At 42.7% G+C, this 26,927-nt stretch overlaps 3 protein-coding genes across 3 annotated transcripts; 1 reads left to right on the top strand and 2 right to left on the bottom strand.

The window, feature by feature from the left end:
* Window positions 1-5,416: 5,416 nt before the first annotated feature.
* Window positions 5,417-7,399, bottom strand: LOC139190952 (uncharacterized). Its single transcript, XM_070811446.1, has 2 exons — window positions 6,987-7,399; window positions 5,417-6,275 (listed from the first exon to the last, which is right to left on the bottom strand). Exons 1-2 carry the CDS (start codon window positions 7,397-7,399, stop codon window positions 5,417-5,419), a joined length of 1,272 nt encoding a protein of 423 aa, XP_070667547.1.
* Window positions 7,400-22,600: 15,201 nt separating this feature from the next.
* LOC103455671 (uncharacterized) lies at window positions 22,601-24,356 on the top strand. Its single transcript, XM_008395256.4, has 2 exons — window positions 22,601-22,858; window positions 22,947-24,356. Exon 2 carries the CDS (start codon window positions 23,000-23,002, stop codon window positions 23,927-23,929), a length of 930 nt encoding a protein of 309 aa, XP_008393478.2. The 5' UTR covers window positions 22,601-22,858; window positions 22,947-22,999; the 3' UTR covers window positions 23,930-24,356.
* Window positions 24,357-25,243: 887 nt separating this feature from the next.
* Window positions 25,244-26,350, bottom strand: LOC139190956 (serine acetyltransferase 4-like). Its single transcript, XM_070811449.1, has 5 exons — window positions 26,292-26,350; window positions 26,218-26,242; window positions 25,680-25,846; window positions 25,494-25,567; window positions 25,244-25,344 (listed from the first exon to the last, which is right to left on the bottom strand). The coding sequence occupies exons 1-5, from the start codon at window positions 26,348-26,350 to the stop codon at window positions 25,244-25,246; spliced, it is 426 nt and encodes a 141-aa protein (XP_070667550.1).
* Window positions 26,351-26,927: the final 577 nt, after the last annotated feature.

Consider the following 26,927-nt stretch of genomic DNA (forward strand, 5'->3'; position numbering starts at 1 on the left):
TATACTCGGTCCAAACTATTATTTTGGGCCCAAACATTACCCCCTCGCTTCTGAGGTCCTCGGCCTGAATTCGTTGGCCGAGGTTCGGCCTTGAAGAAGCGAATGTAATCCTCAGAACCCTAGTGCTCTATTTCCAAGGCACATTTATTGAGCACGATTGCACGATCTTGATCCTGCAAACCAACTCGCCACGTGGCGTCTTCTAACACGACCAATCCCAATAATGACGTCTAAGGCGTGCGGCCACCTGAACTGTCGTGCCATCATGACCTTATGGCTGAACCTAGCCACTCTTCCTCAATCTGCGAGCCGCTTGTCATCGTGCAGACGTCGAAACGTCTTTCACCATTAATCTCGCCATCACACGCAATCGTATGCCCCCAAAACCTGAGACCTTCAGTCTTCTTAACTGCATTTCCTAAATTTTCATCATGATTAGCGATTCCTTCGGTCGATTTTGCCCTTTGTTTTGAAATTCGAACGATTGCCCTTCCTTCCAAAATCCTATAAATACTAAGAATCCCTCATTCATACTTTACGCTTTCAAAATCTCTCTGAAATTTCTTGCCCTTGTTCTCCAGCGTAGTTCTTCTTCCAGGTCTTCGTCTCCAAATCCCCCAACTCAGAAAAAAAACCTTTTCCACCGTACCTTTTAAACTTCCTACAATGGCCTCCTTCATCTCTAAGCTTTCACGGGAATGTGATCAGTGTCAGAAGATTCTTGATCGAAGCTCCATCAAAACCATACGGTTTGAAAGTGACATGAGCACTTCTCACCAAATCTTGGGTCCTCTTTTCAAAGCGGCAGTACCGTCAGCCATTACTAGACTTCTCCAGGAGCACTGCCTATCACCCTTGCTCCAAGGGTTTGAATGGTCGAGATGGGATGCAGCGAAACCTCAAGGCTCCTGGCCTTCGACCACTACAACCTGGGCAGCTTGGGTTGTTCGAATGGAAAAGCTCTTCGACGAGCAATGGAAGGCCCTTGGCATCTACGACGCCATCCTCCTCTCATCTATGGATGTCGTTCTCGACAAGGAGCTTGTCCTAGCCGCCCTGTGCTTCTGGTGTTCGGCCACCAACACCATGGTTCTCCCCCTCGGTCCCATCGGCCCCACCATTCTTGATGTCACCGCCATCTTGGGCACCTCGGCAACTGGACTCTCCATCGATTCGGCCCTCTCCGGGTACCCGTCGAATCTCGACTTGAAGACATTTTTTGATCGACGGGCTTTTGAGACGTTGAGTCGTGAGGGTCAAATCCCGTCGAAAGAAGACGTTCAGAAACTCCACAAGAACTTCTTCAATTACAACACCCTCTATCTCCATTTCACCGGTCGAGGAGAAGAGGCCCTGCGAGAAGGGGAACATGAAGCTTTCCTTTTCTATTGGTACAACAAGTACATTTGTTGTACCAAGTCGAACAAGTGCTTGGTCGAGAATATGCCGGTAGCCGAGGCCCTGGCTAGTGGTCACGTCCTGTCACTTAGCTCCAACATTCTTGCCCATCTCCTCCGCTGCCTGGCCGAGACGACCCTTCACAAGATCGACCCACACCAGAATGGTCCCCTCTGGGTCTTCCAACTCTGGTTGCAAGTTTACTTCGCCTCCCTTCGGCCGGCCATCATCGATTTCTCGCCAACGGAAGCGCTCGGACCTCAGCTGGCCTCCCGACCGACACCCCCTCACCAAGCCGAAGAGGTATTTAAGTACCTTTTCGCCCTTGATGACCTTTCCAACGACGAATTCCTGATATGTCGTCGTCGAGACTATCCTTCCTCCATCAGGCTACCCACATCCATGTGGGGCGCGGACGAAGATGCCGACCTTCGTCAGTCCTGGGGGTCGTTCGTGCTCACTCATGACCTTCCTCTCGGCTGCGATAAGAAACGAGCGGGTTGGGAAGTGTACCATCCTAACTTCCTTGCTCGACAACTTAGCTACCTCCAAGGCTGCCAGGTCCCCCTTCTCTCCTCCCGATCTGTCCTAAGTCGTGGACGTGAATCTGGTTCATCGGAGAAGGAATGCAATATCGCCACGAGGGAGTTCCAAGAGCAATGCCAAAATTTTCGCCTTCGACCGGCCACCCCAGAAACCCTTTGCACTGACACCTTTGGTGATTGGTGGGAAGAGTACACCCAGGAGTTCTTTGGTGCTCCGGTCGAAGGTGTGTTGAACAAATGCTTTGGTGATCGACCTAAGAAAACCTCAGCCCCCCAAGCTCAAGGTAACTGTTCATTTCTCCCCTTTTCTTTCAACTTTGCACATTGATTTGCCTTGCTGATTTGCTTTTGCTCTCTCAGGTAGTCGGCCGTTGAGGAAGGTGGAGGTAGTCGCTGCGGCTGCAGCCGAGAAAAAATCGGTCATTGCTAAGAAGGCTAAGACTGCTGGTCGAGTCGTACTGAACAAACGGCATCGCCAAGAGGCCGAGCCGGCTATCGAGCCTATGCCGCCTACCAAGCGGGTCAAAAAGCTGGCAAAGAAAGGAGCACGGGAGATCCACTTCATCTCCAGTCAAGCCACGGGGGCGACGACTCCCAGTGTTTCCCCTTCTCCTGCCGTCAACCAACCCTTGGTCAAGAAAAAGCCAACTCCGCCCGCAGAAACAGTCCAAGCCCGACCTGTTTCTGGGGTCGGGGTACCCGTTGTGGCTCTATCGGTCGAGACTGCCCCTGTCCTAGAAAAGGCAGTCCCTGCGACCGAGGGGGCTTCTCCCGTACATCCAAAACCTTCGATTTTCGTCCTGGAGGAGAGCGAGGGGAGTGATGAAATTCCATTGGCAAGTCGCCATCGTGGACCTCTACCTGCGTCCAAGGCGGCTGTTCCAGTTGGTCCTTCCACGGCCGATCGTGGCAAACGACCGGTCGGAGAGCCAACAACGGCGGCGAAAACGCCTGCTCCTCTGCAGGACCAAGACCTCAATCCCGCACTCGAAGCGGCTCTCTCGGTCGGCCCTTCCACGGTCGACCGTGGCAAGCGACCTGCCGATGAGCCAGAGGCGACGGCGGAGACGCCTGTTCATCCTCAGGACCAGGACCTCAATATTCCTTCCCAGGAAGCCACTTCGGCCTTTGTAAGTACCTTCCACCGTTTTTCCTTGGTAACTTTTCTGCTTTAGAATTCTAAACGAGGAAAATACTAAATGTCAGGTGCCTATACACTCTTTTCATCAAAAATTCTACGCGCCGAAGGGCGTTATCTATATTTCTTTACCGCATCAGTGGCCATCGAACGTAGATAACCTCCATCGGCCGCATGAACTGAGAAGCAGTTTAAGACACTGGGCTCGGCCATTGAGTTTTTTAGGTTCGAGCAACGATCCTAGAGACATGGCCGAGGTCTCATCTCGGCAGGTTAAAAAAAACGAAACCTTCTTGCTATCCTTTTCATGACTTCTTTTGAGCTTAACCTGATTTGTGTGTGCAGGCTTCGTGGGAGGTCGAATTCAAAGCCCTCCTCTCCAGCACAACTGCAGGGTCTGGTCCTTCGGCCGCCGTGACTGAAACTGCCGATTCAACCGCTCTAACTCAGTTGCGAGAAGTCTTGTCGCTTTCGGCGCCGTAAGTACTCGAGCGCAACGGTCTTGACTTGCTTGGCGCATGTCTGAACGACCTCGAAGCTGACGGTCGTCTGAGTGGCGATTCTATCGTTCAGGCATTGTTTGCATTGGAGCGGGTTCGAAAGACATTTAGTATCTTCTAGACCGCTATAAAGGCCGAGCAAGACCTGCAAGCTGCCACGGCCGTCCAAGATGCTCTCCGTCCAAAAATTGACGCTTTAAAAGCAAAAGGTGAAGCATTGGCCGAGCTCGACCGTCAAATGGCTGAACTAGCGAAACGTAGATTGGCCATTGCCTCCGAGCTTGCTAAGGACTTCGAGTCGGGCGAAAAAGATTACCTAACCGAGTACGCGGTGAACGCGAAACGGGTTGAGCGGTTGAAGCTGGATAAGAGGAACCGGCAAGCCGAGGTTATTATGGGCGAGGTGCGGTGGTTGGAGTTGAAGGCCCTGCTCGGCACTTTTCTACCATCTTCACCTTGAATGTACATGAATGTAAACCGATTGACTTACTCATTTTGTACATGCTTATCACTTTTAATGAATTGGTTTTCTATTCCCGCATTTCCCATGTGACCGGATAGTATTTCTTTAAAAACTTCCCATTGATTGGTAATCTGTGCACTACACCGGTCCGGTCTTTAAGATGATACGCCCCTTTTTCGTATCCTTTATGTACAACAAACGGCCCCTCCAAATTTGGCGACCACTTGCCAAACCTAGGGTCTTTTAGTCCTACGGGTAACACCGTTTGCCAAACCAATTCACCCTCGCCGAATGTTTTCTGACGCACCTTTTGATTATAGGCTCGCTGGGCAATCCGTTTTTGTGCCACCAGTAAGTTATAAGCATTAAGTCGTGCTTCTTCCAAATCTTCTAATTCCTGTCTCATGGATTGATTATATTCGGCGCTAAACAAACTACTTTGTTCAGTTAAGCGCAACGAATTTATGCTTAACTCGACTGGTAACATTGCATCGTGTCCGTAGGTTAATGCATACGGGGTTGTCGCAGTCGTCGATCGGGGCGATGTTCGATATGCCCATAATGCCTCGTTCAACTTCAAGTGCCACATGCCGGGTCTTTCTTTTATTATTTTTTCGAGGATGCCGATCAGCACTTTATTACTTGCCTCGGCCTGCCCGTTCGCTTGTGGATAATACGGTGTAGACTGTTCGAGCCAAATTTTTAAATTTGCCATATACTCTTTAAACCTTTCGGCTGTGAAGATTGTTCCATTGTCAGTTATGATCGTTTCTGGTACGCCAAATCTGGTCACAATGTGTTCCTCCACGAAGTCGCAAACTTCTTTAGACGTTAGCTCGGCATATGATTTTGCTTCAACCCACTTAGTAAAGTAATCGGTTGCGACTATTATCCATGCGTGCTTGGCAGCTCCGGAGGATGGCATGATTTTGCCGATTACGTCCATAGCCCTTCCTCTAAACGACCATGGTTTAATGACTGAATGCAACGATTCGGCTGGGACCCTTTGTATAGGCCTGTGGATTTGGCACTGTACGCATCCTCGTGCAAACTCGATACAATCCTTTAGTATTCTTGGCCAAAAATAACCGTGTCGTCGAAGTAGCCATCGCATTTTTCGTCCGGATTGATGAGCTCCACAAACCCCTTCATGGATTTCCGTGATCGCCCGAGCACCCTCTTGGGGGCCGAGGCATAGCAGTAGCAATCCATCCTCCCATTTTCGGTATAACTCGTTTTGGTACATGACATAGTTCGTGGCGTGGACTCGTGTCTTGCGACTATGTTTTCCATTGGGATTGTCAAGGTACTGCATAATGGGCTTTCTCCAATCATCTGGTGTTGCCTCGACGGTGTAAACCTCTATAGTATCTTATCGGTCTAGCAACGAAGGTAAAGACATGACTCGAGTGCGTATTACATCGTCGCGCCGGAGGATTTGCTGGTTGACCAAGGCCGGGTATAATTGTCGTAACACCGGTATTTCTCGGCCTAGCTTGCCCCCCAGGAGTTGTGCACCAGAGGCAATTTGAGCCAACTCATCTGCGTCGGTATTATAGATCCGGGAAACTTGTTCGAACGTAATACCGTCGAATGACTCGGCCAAATAGCTGGCAACCATGTGGTAGGGTGCCAGGGTACAACTTATGCAGCAAAAAGACCCATTAAGTTGGTTAATCACAAACTCAGAGTCGCCGAAGACGAGGGCACGGGTGGCCCGCAAGTCATGAAGGAGGCCAAGGCCGATGATTAGGGCTTCATATTCGGCCTGATTATTGATGCAGTCAAAATCCAACTTAAGCGAAAAATACCAACGATCATGATTAAGAGATTGAATGACAACTCCAACGCCGGCCGAGGATGAAGTACTGGACCCGTCAAAATACATCGTCCAATAGTTGTCGCGTGTTTCAACCATGCCGATTTCGACATCAGTGTCCCCAAAACCATAGGGGGAAGGGTGGTGAACAAGGAAATCGGCCAATGCTTGGCCTTTGACAGCTTTCTGAGGCACGTATTGTAGGCTAAACTCGGACAACGCCATCGTCCACTTCCCAATTCTCCCTTTTACGATTGGCCGGGTAAGCATGTACGGGATAACGTCGATCTGGGCAATGATTTGTGTGACCGACGGAAGCATGTAATGCCGGAGTTTGGAGGCGGCGAAGAACACGGCAAGACAGAGGTTCTCCACGGCGGAATAATTGATCTCCGGTGGATTAAGATTTCGACTGAGGTAAAAAATAGCCTACTCTCGCCCGGCATCATTGTCTTGGGCAAGGAGGCAGCCGATGGACTCTTCAGCCGCCGAGATATATAGTTTGAGGGGTTTACCGCGCCGAGGTGGAACAAGGACAGGTGGTGTTGTGAGGGAGACTTTGATTTGTGTAAACACCGCCTGATGCTCGTTCGTCCACGCAAATGTATCTGAGTCCTTAAGTTTCAAAAGTGTTGAAAACGCTTTCATTTTTCCTGCCGAGTTAGCTATAAATCGACGGAGAAAATTTATCTTGCCGAGTAAGGACTGCAGCTGTTTCTTCGTAGTCGGTGGTGGAGCACTGATGATTGCACGTGCTTTATTTTCGTCCACTTCAATCCCACGGTGATGTACCAGGAAACCGAGAAAATTACCGGCCGACACACCGAATGCACATTTGGTAGGATTCATTTTGAGATTGTGTTGGCGCATACGAAGGAAAGCCTGTCGGAGATCATCCACATGAGTTCGCCGTTGTTTGGATTTAATTACAACATCGTCAATATAGACTTCGACGATGGTTCCAATTAAGTCATGAAATATGGTGTTCATCGCCCGTTGGTATGTGGCGCCGGCATTTTTTAGGCCGAATGGCATAACAACCCATTTGTAAGTGCCGAGTGCCCCTGGGCAGCGGAAAGCAGTTTTGTGCACATCGGCTTCAGCAATGAAAATTTGGTTGTACCCGGCGTGTCCATCCATAAAGGATAAGATCGCATGATTCGCCGCAGCATCGATTAATAGATCTGAAATCGGCATTGTATACTCATCTTTGGGAGTTGCCAGATTCAGATTTCTGAAATCGATGCAGATGTGCAGTGCACCATTCTTCTTTAAGACAGGAACGATATTCGCCAACCATTCCACATATCGAGCTGTCCGAATAAACCCGGCTTTCAAAAGTCGAACTAGTTCATCCTTGATGCCGAGTTGCACTTCGGTCGAGAATCGACGAGGTGGTTGCCGGAAAGGTTTGCATCCGGGCTTAATACGTATTTCATGTTCGACAAGAGTGCGATCTAAGCCGGGCATTTCATGGTAGCTCCAAGCAAAACAATCTTTGAACTCTGTACGCAAGGCACGAAGTTCGTCCTTCATTTGTTGGGGAAGTAATGCACTAATAAACAAAGGCCGTGGGTCGTCGGCCGTCCCAACATTAATCTCTTCCAGGGGGTCCTTAACTTGGGGCTGATGATCTTCGAGCTCGGCCGGGGCGGCTCGAACTTTATCAAGGGATAAGACAAGACCATTATTTCCTTCGGCAAGGAACTCGACGAGGTTAACGCCCGAATTTGGTTGTTAAGATATAGTATACCAATGGGCCAGCAGTCGTTCCATAGTAGATGAAACCGCGGCCCTTCGTTCCTCCCGATCGGCGTCAAACATCGACTTCGGGAAGAAAGTTGGCTAATCCGAGTCTCGCCGAATCCTGGTGGACAGTCTCGGCGTCAACCTCGATAACTTTCTGAACAGAAATCTGAGTTGGCCGTCCTTCATCATCGAAGCCTTGCAAAGTAATATAGCCGACGTGGTCATTATAGTACCGTGCTTGGATCATGTTGGTTTCGAAGGGTTGGCTATCGGCCGGGTGAACAGTGACCGATTTGCCGTCCCAAAAAACGGGCACTTGATACAATGAGGAAGGAATACATCTGGTTTGGTGAATCCAATCTCGACCGAGTAGTGCATTATACTCGGTTTTATAATCGACCACGAAAAAGGCGGTCATGTAAATGCGACCGGCAATATTCACTGTCAGCGGAAAGGCACCTTTGGTTTGGGATTTGTCGCCGACGATACTACTCATTGTGATCCCTGACGGAATAAGTTCGTCATTAGAGCGACGTAAGGCCTTCATGATGTTCATTAGCATGATATTGACGGTAGCTCCACAATCGACAAAAACTTTAGAAACTGGATATCCCTCGATATGGGCCGTCACATACAATGGCTTTAAATGATGGAGGTTGGCCGATGGTGAACGAGGAAATAATTCGGCCAAAGCTACTTTGATATTGTCATATTTTGTTATAGAGTCAGCTTCAGCAACGAATACGAAATCAACATGGCCGGCTTCCTCGGCGACTACATCACCATTGAGGAAATTTGGCTGAGCTGTGCTGGATTGAAAAGCAGCAGGTAACACATGGACCATACTGATTTCCATGTTATCCAAGACGGATGGGCCCATCGGGTTAGGATCCTCCTCGTTAACATCATCTTTCGTCTGGTCGGCAACTACAGCTTCCGTTGTTGTCAAAGTTGGACAAAGAGACTCTTCTGCTCCTTCTTCAAGGGTTTGATCCTGTGTTGTTGCTTCGGCAGCTTGTTGGTTATGCGTGATTGCCTCAAGTGAGGTTGAAGTCGACAGTGTGCTTGGGGTCAAGATCCGAGCCTGCTCTTGGTAGTGTATCCGGGCATCCCTGGTGTCGAGGTAAGCATCCAATCGCGCAACACGTGCTATTTCATCGGTCGTAAGGCCGAAAAGAGAAACAGCCGAAAATACTTCGAAGTGATATCGTAAATACTGAAGGTCCTCCATTGAGAAAGGAAGGTCGACTGCATCGATATCAGTGTATGGGTCGACTTCAAATCCAATGACACGAGCTTCTCGTATGTGCTGGAATCTTGCTTTCAATCCTGGGTCTGAGGTCTTCTGAATGATTCGCTCGGCATCAGGACAAATCAGGACTAAATCAATTGTATCCTGACATGCCTTCGGCAAGCCATACAGATCATTGGCCGAATGTTTCTTATGGAATTCTCGCATGTACTCCAAAGCCTCCCTGAGGAACGGTGGGTGCAAATTCCGTCGAATTTTAATCAAAGGTTCTTGTATAGCCGACGGGGCTAATTTGCTTTCGGCCTCTTGCCTGAAATGCTCGAGGCGTGCCTTCATCTCTCCCGGCCGAAGAAGAAGTTTGATCTGTTTATCAGCCTCTTCGAACGTGGTTTCGATATCTCGGTTGACCAGCCATTTTCCTTGAACCAACTCTGTCATAATAGCTGGAGGTGGTCGTTCATCATCAGTAACAATTGTGTCCTTCGACCGCCATTGAGGAGCCGAAGTTTCTTAGGCCGCTTGTCGGCGGGCCATGCAATCTATCCTTTGGTGCCGGCGTTTCTGGGATTTGGACAGTGCGGTGTAAATGCCTTTCGAGGAATGATATGTATACCAACGTTGATCGCTAGGTTTGGGAGGTTTGAAAGTTTTTTGGCTCCGCGATGACTCCGAACTGCTAGAATTACGTTTATAGTAGCCCTCGTCGTAAAATGAATCATTAAAATCAAGACGCCGCCTGACTGAAGGTGCCTCTTCCATCCTCACTTTGGGACCGAGCCTATCAAAAACCCCTTGATGTTGGCCTACGTCGGCAACCTTCTGCTGGGTTACGGCCGTAGGTCGTTTCGTTATAAGTGAATAGGGTTTCTCCTCTGGCTCACTACCGACCTTTGCTCTACATTTACTGCACAAAACCGATGTCCCACTGTCTTCATCGGTGGTATAATCTATCATAGGTTTGACAATAGCGGGTCCCGTTAAAGCTGTGGGCGGTTTGTTTGAACGAAAATTAGCCATGAAACGTGGCTGAGAATTCTGATTCCGAAAGCGTTGCGTCGCAACATCTTCGGCCTTCCCTTTCCCTTTGTCTTTAGGTAGGCACGCATCAACCATATTTATTGTTGCTGTGGGGAACGGGTCAGTATCAACACTCATCTTCTTCTCTGGAAATTTCAATTTGCCATTATCAATCCAGCTTTGGACGTTGTCTCGAAACACGACACAATTGTTTGTCGTCTGTTTGCTTGAATTGTGGTATTTGCAATATATCTTCCCTTTAAGCTCTTCGACCTTGGGAATGTTGTGCCCAAGTCGAAGTTTGATGATCCTTGCTGATAATAGTTGATCAAAAATTACATCGGCTTTTGTAATATCAAAAGTATAAACTTTCGACGGTTTCAGTGCTCTTTCAGTAGCCGAGCGGGTTTTGACTTCCTTAGAATCAACTTGAGTCAGTGCCTTGCAAACGTATGGCTTATCTATCACTATCTCAGCTGCATCCACACTAACGCATTCATCCTCGGTTGATCCATAACTGATAGTAGGATTCTTGTAAATCGTCCCCCGAGATGGAGCTTTCGAAATCTTTTCCTCGCGGAGCAAATAATCATACTGCTCGACATGCTGGGCCAATTCGTACATATCCCGAAAGTTTGCCCCCAAGAATTTCTTTTTGTATTCGACGTCAAGACCGTTCAGAGCAAGTCTGACGAATTCAACTTCGGGGAGAGGAACTCGGCACCAGTTCCTAGCTGATTTGAATCTAGTAAGATAATCCATTGGTGACTCATCGGACGCCTGAGCCATCTTTGCCAGTGAGGATACTGACATTTCCATTCCCGGTCGATAAAACTACTCATGAAATTTCTCGACCAACTCCTCCCAACTCTGGACGGAGTTCGGTGGGAGGTTAATATACCAGGCGAACGCTGAGCCGGTCAACGAAAAATTGAAAAGTCGCAACTTGTGAAAGTCACTATTAACGTCTTCGCACTGTGCGGTGAAACGAGCTACATGTTCCAACGAGGATAAGGATGATTCTCCGGTAAAAAGGCTAAAATCTGGGATCTTGAAACCTCTAGGGTATTCGACCTATTCCACGTAAGCTGGATACGGGTGTATAAACTTAGGGAACTTCGGCCCTTTCTTCATGGCCGAATCGATCATCCGTTGAACTTCGGTCATATCGACGGGCGTTACTTCCGCTCTCTGGTCGGATCCGTCTGACCTACTATTCGACCCTCCTCCTCTTTCCAATTGAAGCGGCCTGAACCGAGCAGGAATTGGCTCGGCCGGTGCACTTGATAACAGATTATTCCTCGGCGGTAAATGTTGGGCAAGATCGAAAATTCTACCATCGCTGACCTTACTAACCAGTATCTCGAGTAATCTGGTTTGTGCTTCACTGGAATTGCGTATCACGTCATGAAGTTTATCGATTCCTCGACTCAATGTCTGTTCAACTGTCCGAGATTGTTCGTCAAGCCGTTTTCGAAGAAACGACCTTGTGGGTGGATCGAATCCTTCGCCACCATCTTCGTCACAATCTTCTATTACTCCTTCATTGAGAACGCAAGTGTTCCTGTGGGGAATTTCAAGACTGCGAACCTGACCGCCGAGATTAACTTACCTTTCTCGGCGAGTTGCGCTCGTGGACTCAGGTGTCACGGCGTTGATGGGATTCTGCGCTTGTGGCACATGGTGTCCTGCGTTCTGATTTGGTAGATCGGCTGTCGACTTTCCCATAGCTGTTTTCTTTTTTACCGATCGTGTTTCAATTGGCATGAACTTCGTAGTCTAACACTGGGTCCCACTGGGCATGCCAAAATGTTGACCCTAGAAACTACCAAGCCTACGTGGCGCGCAGGCCGAGTAATCTATAAGCTAACTACGTCTTTCGATGAATGCGGGGCGTGCTAACTCGTCGGCCGAGCTCGGCCAAGGAGTAAATTTTGCTGATGTCGTGTTGGGTACGCGGCTGACTTCTGCGTCTTGCGATTGCAGTCGAGAAAGGAACGCGTCTCGACCTTTTGGGCTCTCGAACCTGAAGACAAGGTTACTATTCTTACGAAGTTCAATATTAAATTCGGCTCTCAATGTGCCGAATGCAATAACTGTAACACCTCACTTTGCCGAGGAGGCTGATGAGATGACCTCGACCAATAAGGATTCAGAAATCCTTCTCGACCGAGACTTGGATAAGTAATCAACCGTCATCGCCGCAGTGCTGTTGATGCCAACGGAAGATGCTGCGAGACCGGCTGATTCTACGGTGATAGAGTTATCTATACCGACTTAAGATATCACCGGTTGCTTCCACAGTGCTGTTGATGCCAACGGAAGATGTGTCAGCCGAAAAGAAAGAAAAAATCTCAAGTTGTTGAGTTTGCGCAGGGCAGTTTTGTATTGATTTTGCAGGGGTCTTGAATGATGCGCAGCCTCTTCTATTTATAGCAACGGCTCCCCCCAAGGTCGAGTTAAAAACCTACTCGGACTAGGTCTTCTTCTCCTGATCAGCGCCAACTCGACCAGTCCTTCTTTCACTAGGATTGTGAACCTAGTCCCTAACCGAGCCGAATTCGCTTCCAGGTCCTGCCGAGACTCCTCATTGCATTAGGACTCGACTTTTTGCGTTATGACCTAGGCGACCTAGGTTTGGAGGCCTACGTACTAAACGATCCATGGTATTCTTGTTGCAAGGCCTTCCGGGCCGAGAATGATTCTATACTCGGTCCAAACTATTATTTTGGGCCCAAACACATTCATAGGCTAAATTTGATACTCCAATTCGATATGTGAAGTCTGATTGACGAAATTCAGTTATTTGAACCTAGTTCCATTAAAGACCTCTACTTGAACATTATGTGAATTGACAATCCGACCGTTGGATTGTCACCAAACTTTAATACATTATAGTATGTAATATTTGAGGATATTAGAAACTTATGGATTGAGAATCTGACGTACGAATCTTCCCGAATTGGATTTGTAAGTTCGTAAAATAAAATGTTGACCGCCACTTCAATTGGTAATTGGTGGAGATCCAACCGTTGGATCGTAATGAAACTTTAGTACGATATTTTAGAAGCAAAATGTGGAGCTTTGAAAGTTACAGATTGGAAATCGAAGATGCAGATCTTCCAGATCGAGTCATGTAGGGTTGTGGACCCTACCGTCGACCTTTGACTGACGGTTGACTTTTGGTTAATGGGTTTCAAATCATTCTAGAATGTCCTTGGGGATGTGTTTATGTAAGTTTCATGTTCTATGGGTAAGAATTCTGAGAAGTGATATGATATTTATTCTAGGCGACGATTGTTCATGACTCCCTGATATTCGTGCTAAAGAGTTGTAGCGCAGATTCCATGTGAGTGGATCTTTTTATTTTATCGTGTGCGTATATATATATATATATATATATATATATATATATATATATAATTATGTGATTGATAATTCCATAAATTCTTTTAAATTGATTTATGCATTTATGCCCTGCCATATATATTTATATTCTAAAATACTATGTTATGGCAAAATTTTAGATTACATTATGGCATATCCATATGCATATTACCTACATATAGTTACTGTGAATGCTTTGACGTACTAAGTTGAACTACGAATGGCTTGATCCCATTTGAAGGTATGTAGGCAGTATAACAAGACAGTTAGATGTAGCCATAAAATAATCCGAATTTAACAATGTACTTAATTTCTTTAAAGAAAGAAGTTATGATGGTTAACAGCGTAGAGATTAACCATGATCTTATTCTGGCCTATCATTGGGTATAGTTCCGATTAAGAATGTTGAGACGTTAAAGTGGTTATGTCAAACGACGCTGCGGACGCCAGGTAAGCTTCAGGTGAGTACATGTTGATGATAGTGCTAACATTGATTGATAAGATATGGATGAGTCGTACAAGTCACTATAGGTGACTCTGACTTATGTGCTAGCATTGATTGATAAGATATGGATAAGTCGTACATGTCACTATAGGTGACTCCGACTTATGTGCTAGCATTGATTGATGATATATGGATGAGCCGTACAGGTCACTATAAATGACTCCGACTTATGTGCTAGCATTGATTGATGAGATATGGATGAGTTGTACATGTCACTATAGGTGACTCCAACTTATGTGCTAGCATTGATTGATGAGATATGGCTAAGTTGTACATGTCATTATAGGTGACTCCGACTTATGTGCTAGCATTGATTGATGAGATATGGATGAGTCGTACATGTCACTATAGGTAACTCCGACTTATTTGCTAGCATTGATTGAAGAGATATGGCTGAGTCGTACAGGTCATTATAGGTGACTCCGACATATGTGCTAGCATTGATTGATGAGATATGGGTGCAGTCGTATAGGTCATATTAAGTGACTCCGACTTGCATGCTAGTATGGATTAGTAAGCACCTGATTATTTATATTGCTGATGAGATGCTGTGTCGTGGTATACTTCTCGATTTACTGTTAATATACAATTGATTTCATACTTATACGTAGCATGATTTTTTGGAAGCTAAACAAGTGTTACAGCAATGGGTTATAACATTGAGAAGGTTTTTATTAAAATTTTATTTTCAGGGCCACTCACCTTTGTTTTATTTTCACCCCAGGTTTTATTAGCGGAGCATTCTTTTCAACAAGGATTCATGGCAAATCTTAGTATTGGGGATTACCTTCGAGGGTATGATTCTCAATCCACTCTACTGTACTTTACTTATGCTCTGACATCACGTATGAAATGGGTTCATTCCCGTTCACAGTGCACTCTCGTATTTAGTTACTTTTAGGTTTAAATTTATTCATATTTTCCACATCACTATACTTTATGGCTTCGCCGAGTGTCGGCCAACACAACTCGATTTGGAGTCCTAGTGGACATTCCGGGTCGGGGTGTGTCAATTTGGTATCAGAGCATAAGTTTAGGCAGTATTGCATCCATCACAAGCGTGATGTAAGCATTCTTGGTTTTTGAACCTAATTGTCGAATCTTGCCACCTCGTTAAGCACAAAAAATGTGTTAACTTTTACTCAAGTTTTGGGTACTTTAGACGACTTATTGTCATTTTAGAAAATCGTGTTGCAAATTGTCCCTATACTTTAAACGACGAACCTCCATACGAAGGAAAGTTACGTTTTAGGAATTGAGTTGTTAGCCCGTAGCCGAGCTAATGTATCGAGTGTCGAGTATCACCCGAAGTTTTCTACTCGAACAGGCTCTAACCCATAATCAGCCTACGATGGTGCTACTAATTGAAAATGATGTATGATATCCATAGACCATCAACTAGTATTCTGTGGTATGATTTCTGATACCAGATGCAGACACTTGTATCTGGGAGTGATATCTTTATGCTAGAATGCCAATTCACAGTTTCAGAGTAACAAACAATATTAAAATATCCTAAGCACGTTAATTAACGACGCGACTGATAAACTAATCAACAGTGGCTATTTGAGCCGAATAAACTAGGATTGTGGAAGTTTAGGATCAAGCTTTGTAGTAGAACAGTAAACTCATGGTTGTTTTTACCTTATCACCTACCTAGGTAAACGAAACTTCTTGGACTAGCCACATCTCGATCACTTCCATAGGTAGACAATAGAATCGAAATGCGGATGATATCTCACCATTAGATTGATTTGAGTGTCGAGGAAACTGTGAAGACATTTTAATTCGTATCGTAGAGTTGGCTTGTAGTATTGTACATTTCGATGACGTATACTTTTGGCGTCATATCCCAAAATCTTACCTAGGATACCACCAAATTGTTAAGTGAGGTACATCATCGACCCACTTTCTAGTATTACACCAATTTTCTTTGCTTCATATCAAACGTTTCTAACGTCATTGAGAAACTTAGTTACAAAGTTTACCAATTAGGAATTTACCCAACCAGGGACTAAACACTTTATCTTAGAAACCTAAAACCTATCCACAAAGCGAAATGTCAAACCCTAGAATCGTAGTTAGACTTCAACAACTCAGTTGGTTCATGACTAAAACTGTTAGTCCTACTTTGAGTTGTTCTCTTTGGTTAACTTTTGGAAACCGAGAGTTCTTTCATAGCCTGATGAAATTCGGAGTAGTTATACCAACAAGTTGTCCCTCAAATTCAGCCTTATACCTCTTTCTCGAGTAATCATTGTTATGTTGGTATTTTCTTGGAAGATATGACCTCAGTAAATGATATTATTTTTTTTAGGGGTTAGCGGAAGAAGGTTGAAATTCTTGCAAAGTATTGTGAAACTGAGATATCTTTGATATTGTCGATTTATCGACAAATTGATGGCGAACCTTTCGGCTACAGTGTTTTCCTTACTTACGACCGAGGAAAGTTAAATTAGTTTGGGTTGTTGGAAAAGATTAAAGTTTCTGACAACTGAAGTGTTGTCTCATCTTACCCCTATTTTACACCTTTTGTTGACTCTGATCATTTCGAAATCCAGTGTAACGTGTTCTTTGGATGTTACGACTAGGCTGAGGCAACATGATGGAGTATTGCTTTTATTTTCCAACGGTTAGAACTGTTCGAAATGAACCATCTTATTCATGACCTAAAGTCAACAGTCATCATCTTATTTCGAAAGCTGGATGACACTTCTCTGGGGAGATTTTGGTGATGTATGGTGATTGTCGATTGATGTGACAAGTCAATTCGCTTTCCGTTGGTTAAAAAGGACAACATTTTCACCTGTTGGTGCTGAAAGGTCTTATAGTTAACCTTATGTACGTGTCTACCCTACTGCACTTTGTATTGCCTTAAAGCGGAAGCACTGACTAGAAGAACCATTGACATTGAAAGTGCAATTATGACCATTAATTACTCCATCACCCAGGAAATGCTCGGTTGAACGAATCTTACCGTGGTGATCAAATATCTTGAAAGTTAATGTTGTAGTTTGATGTTATGCATCCAATCTAGTTATCTCGTATTTCAGATTTGATAGATTTGCTTGGACCCTTAAATTTTCGAATATTCTTTTAGCCTTCTCAATGTAGTTCATTTCTCACTACGTTCGAGAGAACTTCACTATGAATTTGCTTACTAAAGCGTTGTGGACTATGTTATCTCGACTACATGACAGGTATGTCACTATCGTATCTTATCGGGATGCATGTTTTATTTCCAAGTGTTTGGGAAGCCTTCTTGAAGGCCACGTGTAGTAAGTTGTTATTGACTATATATCTCCCTCAGACTAACAACCAATCTGAACGGATTATCCAGACTTTCTTAGTGTGTTACGTTTAGTTGCTTTATAATTGTAGCATGATCGTATTTGATACCTATTTTCACTAGAAATGCTTGTAAATAGGTTACAAAATTGTTGGTCTTTGTTGTGACACTATGGAGATTTGGAATGAAGATTCTTTGCTTAGCACTTGCTTGACTGAGAAGTTTTACGAACAAGTGTTCAATTGTGAGAGTTCACAAGATGGAATTGTTTTGTTGTTGTTGATACCCAAAGGGGCGTTAGTGTGTGAGCACGGTAGAGACTTGATTAGATGTTGTTTGTGTAATTCCCAATGGGGGGCATGATGGTTATATTGCACCTTCGAGAATTTGTTACTTAGCATGACAACAGTGAGTTGTCGATATCGTAGTCTGCTAAGTTGTCGATATCGCAGTCTGCAGACTGTAATATCAAGGACTTATTCGCTAGACTAGTTAAGCAAGTAAACATGTAGATCTTTTTACGATAGTACATATTTATGTGTTTGTTGTATTTTACCTATTTATTACTTGGGCTCAACCCAAGGATATTATGTACTTAATTTTGGAGTTCGCAACTTTCAATTACGTAGTTGAAAATATTATTTTCAGTTTTCAATATCGGTACAACTACTCTAAACTTTATGTTGTTATATATATATATATATATATATATATATATATATATATATATATATATATTTTTTTTTTTTTTTTTCAACGGGACAATAGTGCATATATTTATGCTTCCTTAACTTTGAGTTTTGTGTCACAAATCATTTTAAATTTCGGAGATGAAATTTTCTTAAAGGGGTAGATTGTGACAACCCGTCCCTAATTTTACGTTTTTATAAATTTTAAAAGCGTGAATTGACGAAAATGCCCTAGAGGCAAGGACTTTGACTTCTGTTGACCATTCGTTAGAGAGACGTATAACTTATTCTTTTAGCGTATCCTCGTAGTACTTGTTGATATGAACTCATAGGCGAAAGCCGTTGCGAGTCCGAATTATAACGGTATAGTTATGGATATTTGAAGTTGGTTATTTAAAGGTAGTTAAATTATTTGAACTCCCACCTTGTAGGATTGATAACCAATCTACAAATGGGTTAAGGGGACCAATTAGATAAAGGAGTGAGGGACCAATCCGGAATTGGAAAAGAAAATCATTCAGCCAATGAGGAAAAAAAAAAAAGGAAAGTTCACAGCCTTCCCGTGGCCTTTCACATGCACCTACACCCATTGCGACCACCCATCTTCCAAGGCCAATTTCGCCCAACTCCGACAGAGTTTTTCGACGCCACCACCACCATCTTGAAGCTTTCATTCTCCTCTACAACACTCAACCAAGAACCACCTTTATAAACCATCATATATGGCGGGACGAAGCCACGAAATTCGATGCATCAAAACAGTGCTCCGATCACCCTCTTCAATTTTCCGGCGAATCGGCAAGGCGATAGCCAATGCCACCATTTGGGCTTTGTAGCCCATCATCCCAGGAGAAAATCTCAACCAATCTTGACCCCGTTGGACCACCGTAGACGACGAATCGACGTCGGGAAGCTTTAGGCACCCGCCAACTTTGTGGGCAAAATTGACCATCTTCCATCCACTTTTGGACTTTGTGGAAGGTATGAAAGTTGTTCCTCTCTTTGAGATCTTCATTCCTGTAAATTTTGGTAATTTTTAGAAATAGTTGAATTTTTCGGCAAGTCAGAGCGACGCATGTGGCGGCGCGTGGGCCAAGGTACCCCTTTGACCTTCCTAGGCTAAATTTGATACTCCAATTCCATATGTGAAGTCCGATTGATGAAATTCAGTCATTTGAACCTAGTTCCATTAAAGACCGCTACTTGAACATTATGTGAATTGACGATCCGACCGTTGGATCGTCACCAAATTTTAATACATTATAGTATGTAATATTTGAGGATATTCGAAATTACGGATTGAGAAGCTGAAGTACAGATCTTCCTGAATTGGATTTGTAAGTTCATAAAATAAAATGTTGACCACCACTTGAATTAGTAATTGGCGGAGATCCAACCGTTGGATAATAATGAAACTTTAGTATGATGTTTTAGAAGCAAAATGTGGAGTTTTGGAAGTTACGGATCAGAAATCCGAGATGCGGATCTTCCAGATCAAGTCATGTAGGGTTGTGGACCCTATCGTCGACCTTTAACCAATGATTGACTTTTGATCAATGGGTTTCAAACCATTCTAGAATGTCCTTGGAGATGTGTTTATGTAAGTTTCATGTTCTATCGGTAAGAATTTTGAGACATGATATGATATTTATTCTAGGCGACAATTGTTAGTGACTCCCTGATATTCGTCCTAAGGAGTTGTAGCGCGGACTCCAAGTGAGTGGATCTTTTTCTTTTATCATATATATATATATATATATAATTATGTGTTGATAATTCCATAAATTCTTTTAAATTGATTTATGCATTTATGCCCTGTCATATATATATTTATATTCTGAAATACTATGTGATGGCAAAATTTTAGATTACATTATGGCATATACATATGCATATTACCTACATATAGTTACTGTGAATGCTTTGACGTACTAAATTGAACTACGAATGGCTTGATCCCGTTTGAGGGTACGTAGACAGTCTAACAAGACAGTTAGATGCAGTAATAAAACAATCCGAATATAACATGGTACTTGATTTCTTTAAGGAAAGAAGTTATGATGGTTAACAGCGTAGAGATTAACCATGATCTTATTCTGTCCTATCACTGGGTATATTTCCAATTAAGAATGTTGGGACGTTAAAGTGGTTATGCCAAATGACGCTGCGGACGCCAGGTAAGCTTCATGTGAGTACATGTTGATGATAGTGCTAACATTGATTGAAAAGATATGGATGAGTCGTACAGGTCACTATAGGTGACTCCGACTTATGTGATAGCATTGATTGATGAGATATGGGTGCAGTCGTACAAGTCACATTAGGTGACTCCGACTTGCGTGCTAGTATGGATTATTAAGCACCTGATTATTTATATTGCTGATGAGATGTTGTGTCGTGGTATACTTCTCGATTTACTATTAGTATACAATTGATTTCATACTTTTACGTATTATGATTTTCCGAAAGCTAAACAGGTATTACAGCAATGGGTTATAACGTTGAGAAGGTTTTAATTAAAATTTTATTTTCAGGGCCACTCACCTTTGTTTTGTTTTCATCCCCAGGTTTTATTAGCGAAGCTTTCTTTTTAACAAAGATTCGTGGCAAATCTTAGTATTGGGGATTACTTTCGAGGGTATGATTCTCAATCCACTCTACTATACTTTACTTTTGCTCTGACATCACGTGTGAAATAGGTTCATTCCCGCTCACAACGCACTCTCGTATTTAGGCACTTTTAGTTTAAATTTATTCATATTTTCCACATAACTATACTTTATGGCTTCGTTACTTTCCGGGTATAGGCCAACACAGCTCGATTCTTGTTGGGTCGGGGTGTGTCACCTTGTGTTTATTTAGTTTTGTTTTATATTAGCTTTATATCTAAATTGGTATTTAATAAATGAAAATTTTTAGGACCAAGATTGTCTGCCCTACCATTTTCCATCCTCTTCCACCACCTCCTATTTTTCTAGCCATTGATTTCATGTAAGGTTAATTTTATACTCCAGATTTTGCCACCTTAATTTAATACTCCAGATTTTGCCACCTCACACAATTTCACTCTCCTTTCTTCCTTTTCACTTCTGATGCCTCATTCACAGGCCAAGAAACATTTTCAGCTGCACAACAACATCCTTTACCAAGAATGCGATTGAATTACAATTGAGCGTTTATCTTTGTTCTGTGCATGAATGCACCATACACATGGTTCAGAACATAATGGAGCATTCCCAGATTCACAGTCATCATTTTTCAGAGAAACCCAGAAATTCAAACACCAAATTTTTTTACAAAATATGGCTTTTTTGATCAATTAAAAAAACAGATGAGATTATATGCAAATTTTCAGAAACAGAGAATAACTTAGAATCCAGAGTGTTGAAAAAAAAATGAATTTATGAATTTAATCATCTAAAAGTCACGATTTGGGGATAAACAGATTAGAGAGAACTAAACAAATTTGAAATAAACACTCGAAAACTGTGGCGATTGTGAATCGAGAGGCGTAGGTGGTGAAGAAATCAATGGGAAACTAAGAATAAGAAATCCATGAGACCGAAGCAGATGAGAGGAGAAGGGGTAGTGAGAGAGCCGAGGAGATCCATAGTGGGAAGGCGAAAGGGGAAAGGGGAAAGGGGGAAGAGAGATAACAAATCAAACCAAAACAAAACAAAAACTGTGGGCTGAGAGTAAAAATGTTTCTTGGTCTGTGAATGCAGCAGCGGAAGCGAAGAGGAAGAAAGGAGAGTAAAAATGTGTAAGGTGGCAAAATATGAAGTATAAAATTAACTCAACATGAAATCAATGACTAGAAAAATAAGAGAGGATGGAAAATGGGAGGGCATAGAATCTTGATCCAAATTTTTATTTGTTTTTTTTGTACACATGGCGAATACGTGGCATCAACGTCATTAAAAATGTAAATATTATATTTGTCATGTTGTTATTTAACAGTCAATCTAACGAATTGATTAACGGTTGTATTAAACTGAAATGAAAATCATAATAAATGTATCAGAGTGAAATATTTTAAAAATGTTGTAAGATATTGCAATTGCACATAAACCTAAAAGGTAAAATGTAATTTACCAATTTATTTTTTAAATTATTTATTTTTTAACATTACCTATTAATTAATAAATAAAAATTTGAAAAGAAAATATTAAACTAATATTACAAGTTTAGAATTTTGAGGGACAGATTCCACTGACCTCGAACTCGTCTCTCTCTACCTAGTTTCTGATGCACCTACACATCAACTGTACTTTGTAATATTTTAACTTGACTGAACTCTGCTTTCTACCCCACTTGCTGCAATTTCCCTGCCATTGCACATTGTTTATATCCTCACCCACGTTTAAGTCCGATGCTCACGAGAGATTTTTTGAGTATAATTGGTACACGGAATGGTGCATTACGTATCATTATACAAATAATGGAATATATGTGTTAAAAAGTTAATTGTCTAAATAGGCACTACATCACACTTGACGCCCAGTTATTGTCCACATGGGCGCCACGTCATACTTAACTGGAAACTTAACAATTTGACTAACGGATATATGAGACTATCCCAAAATTTACATTTTCGGTATGACTCTGAGACGAAAAAAACTTTATATACTAAATATTGAAAACCACGAATCATGAAAATAGTAAATAATTCTAAATGTTGAAAACCACGAAACATAAAAGTAGTAAATAATTTTTTGTCCTAACTTAAAAGGTAAAAGTTTTCACTACTCCTATTAAAACACATGATATATCAGTAGTGTTTCCGTCACAATTAAAATTTTCTCGATGCTCACGGGTCTAGTCTTCTCTTCTTTTGGTCAAACACCAATGGTCCTTTCCCTTCATTCATTCGGCCATTCTCGGTCCTAATCTATCCTTCTCTGTATATCTTTCTTCTTCCCAAATCACAAACCACATCCGCAATCTTGCTTCTGCCCCTCTCCCAAGCTTTCGTCTTCCTCCCGTTTTCTCTTCCGCCTCATTTCTGCTTAAGATCAGCACGAACGGTAATAATTTCAAAAAGCTTTAACCGTAAAAGCATCCGGCACACCAACTCCGGCACCGGCGACCAGTAGAGAATCATCCGGTAATCTTCGTATAAACTCTACGCGGTATCTATAGTTCCGGTACAATTTAATTTGAGACAGAGTCTCTTTTTCTTTTTCCATTTCAAGATTTCGTTGCCCAAGAGTTTCCATTTACGATATTCTGCCAGAATTTACGGGAAATGGCTGGAGTAGACCTTATAGTAGGAGGGATTGTCGGCACATTGTGTTCAGAGCTGTATAATCTCGTTGTTACTCTGATAAAAAAGACTAACGAGTTCAGTCCCCTCCTCGAAGCGATCAAATCAACGGTTGGTGGTTTGGAGTCACTGATCCCACGGATAGAAGATCTAAACGAGAAACTGAAAATCTCAAACAAGGAGATAGACATGTTAAAGAAGACCTTGTCCGAAGGCGTAAAGCTGGTTGGCAAATGCTCCAACAAGCCCAAGTGGTACGAGAAGGCTAAATATACAGACAAACTCACAGCTTTGGACGAGGCTCTCAAACGGGAGTTAAATATGCTAAAAGCGCACGCAGCGAGGGATGCGAAAGAGAACTTGCTTTTGGCGAGGAAAAACCAAGGCCAACTTGTTGAACTAGCGAGGGATTGGAGCAAGTGGTTGGGAATGGCGAGGAAACACGGCGATCAACTTGGAGAATCGGTGAAGGACGGGAGGGAGACGTTCGGTGCAGTTGAGGAAATAAAGAAGCTGATCGTTAAATTACTAGAGTTTTGGGTATCATGCCTGATCATAATTATTGTTGTCTGGGTAATTCTGCTCATATTTCGTCATCTTGGAAAGAGTATGCGGATTGCAACAGCAGTACCGGACTGGAAAATATTGTCCCGCTCAAGCTGTAAAGGCTGCAAATCGGTTGTGTGGTGGGCGAGGGTCGGTGTATTTTTCGTCGGGTCATTTGGTAACCTATTTGGATATGTTAGCGTTGTGTTAGGCATCTTCTTCTCGATTGCGGCTGATATCACTTTAGAAATTCGTGCTCAGCATCAACAAGGTTTCTCCGGCTCACGGGTCCGCAGATTGCTTTCCTCCATTGGCTCCAGTGCTTTCGTTCTTTTTGTGTTAATATTTGGGTTTTTTTGGGTTTAAGAGAAAGGAAGCCCAAAAGCGTTAAAGCAGGTTGCATTTGCCCCAAGCTCACCTTGAAGCCTGATGCAGATTAAAAGCCTTCTCAGCTAAGACTATAACTGAAGTGACAAGTGTTGGAGACCAACCTACTATCAGCCAAAAAACACTACTTTTCAGTGGCATTATGAGTAAAAAACTATCTTTTGTTTAGTGTAAAAACTCTGCTACCTTCACTAGTGTTGTAGTATCGATTCTCTCGTGTAAAACCTATTTACCATCCATCCCTTTTAGCATACAATCCCTATAAACTCAAAGAGAAGTGGCTATAAGAGGTTCAACCTTGCCAGACAAGGTAAAATCTTGCCCGAATCTCTTCGTTTGTCCTTTAAATTAGTAGATCTGTCATCTAAATGTACTTTTCAGCATGTATTCAAGTTATTTCTAGTTATTCCCTACCTTAGAATTTCATGTGCATCCGGATTTTGTTAACGCAATAAACCTGTTTTCATTAAGAACAACCTGGAATCAAGCAAATGATTTAAAGGGCTCTAGACTCCCTCTTTTCGAACATACAAGATTATGAACTAAAAGTCTTTGTTTACAAGGCAAGAAAAAGAACTTAATACAGACTTAACCCATATGTGACAATCTTTTGATAAACAAGAAGTCTGACTTAAAACACACTTATTCTACATCTATCATACTGAGATAGCAGTGGCACGCCTAAACATTTAGTTAGTTTTGATTGCGAGTCTTAAGGCCTACACCTAAGGCACATTTCAAAACTAACTTCAAGCTTTTATTGCAACACACCAACAAGCAAGAGCCCGACTACCAAACGTCAAAGTGCCAATCCTTTGGGGAGCTGTCTTGAGGTCCACAGACCTTCTCTAGAGAAATCTTTGCCCGAATATAATTTTGGCACGTCTGGTGGGATCCATTTTCTTGCCAAGAAGAAAAAGAAGGAATGAGCGAACCTTCAGGTGGAACACAGAGTACGGGTCACCTCAGTGTTTACCAAGATCAGACATGACAGATCATTTATAAGATTTCCCCTCCCTACGAGGACAAGCTATTCTAGAAAGTCCGACTTCATCTGAGAAGTCAGGAAGAAATGTGACCAATGAAGACTTGCAAGCCACCATGGTGCAAGTGTTGAAAAGTATGGAAAAGATTTCTCTGGAGACCAAAGGAGAAGTGAGCAAACTCTATTCTTTAACATGAAGTTTGCAGAGAATACTAGATTTGGAGTATTCTACCCCAAAAGATGGTTATACTAGAGAAATAATGAGGGAGGCAAGCCCCGAGAAGGAACCAGCTATTCCCCTATTTACTTTACTTGAGAAAGGGAAGGACAGAGGAATCTTTACACCAACCAGCAGGTCTTGTATCTTTACGCCGCACAACTACATGTTCGAAAAACTCTTTGGTAACATCTGTAGATTCATAACAAGAAATTTTACATGTGAGGCATGATAATCATGAATATCTCAGTATCCTAATTCTAAATAAAACATATACAACAAACGCAAGACCTAAGCTCAATGTGAACAATTATTAATTGCATCCCAACCATATTACATACCGTGCTTCATTGTTAATGAATGATCTATTTCGTCTACATATCCGATCACCTCTACTGGTATTCCCGCCACCATGCTTGAGCACCACAGAAAGAAATGTCATTTTCATATGCTTGTAACTAGAGTAAATACATATTTATGAAACATTAGTTACGTTACTGCACTAAAATACAAAAATTACTTTCTACCTGTGTGGAGGGACATCTTTCAGCACAAGGGAACCAGCAGCTACCATTGCTCCTCGACCTATCTTGATATTCCCAAGTATAGTTACACTGGCTCCAATTAGTGCACCGTCACCTATTTTTGGATGACGATCACCAGTTTCCTTCCCAGTTCCTCCCAGAGTCGCACCCTGTTGGTAAAAGCAGAATACATAGTTCTTTATTATTAACAAGTACTTTTCAGCACGACGCGAACGAACCCATAAATTGAAACGGAAACAAATTATGAAATTGACTAATGTGCATCAGTGAAACTCTGTTTCCAAACCACGCATGTACCATGATCCAACAATATTCCCTCTCCAATTTTTGCAGCTATAGAAAAACCATCAAGGAGAAATTATTGTAAAAGTTAGTTTTATTGTCTCATATAGATGCAAATTCTACAGACGACGACCATTTTCGAAAAACAAATCAAGTTTTGTACTCAAGTTTCAATTACTACATCATGTCAAACTTGACATCGTGATGCCTACGAGTTGCAGAGCAGAAATGAGCATACCTGGGTAAATATCCACTCCAACGACCTGGAATAAAATGGTTTATAGATTAGAAGGAGAACAGAAAACCACAAACCTATAGTGTTCGGGCAGGAATATTGTTGGTGGAGTTCCTGGCTCGAGCACATAGCTCATCGAGGAGTTAGCACTTTGATCGATTGTCGATCTCCTACTTGTTACAATGCTACAATAGGAGAACAAAGTTAGCTTCGAAAATGTGCCTTTGCATAGCCTTAGGTGTAGGCTTGGAGGCTCACAATCAAAACTAACTTCCAGTGCTTAGGCGTGCCATTGCCATCTCTGTATGGCAGACGTAAAACAAGTGTATTTAAGCCGATTACTTGCGCCCCAAGTTACTTCTAACTTCTTGTTTATCAAAGGATTGTCGTAGATGGGTTAAGTCTACATTAAGTTCTTTTCTATGCCTTGAGGTCAAAGACTTTTGTTCATCTTGTATGCTTTAAAGAACGGATGTCCAAATCTGGCCGAATGGTTTTAGTTCAATGATAATGCCCTAATGAACGTTGAATGAACTAAATATGAAGATTGAGAGATCTTTGAACTATTAAAAGACTGGAAATCACTTGAATATATGTAGAAAGATACATGACAATACCATATCTATTAAGCAAAGAACAAAACAAAAGGGTTCGGGATAGATTTAACCGTGTCGGGCAAGGTTGAATCTTGTAAAGCGTCACTTCTTTTTTGA

The sequence above is a fragment of the Malus domestica genome, chromosome 02, assembly GCF_042453785.1.
Source record: "Malus domestica chromosome 02, GDT2T_hap1".
NCBI classification, from domain to species: Eukaryota; Viridiplantae; Streptophyta; class Magnoliopsida; order Rosales; family Rosaceae; genus Malus; species Malus domestica.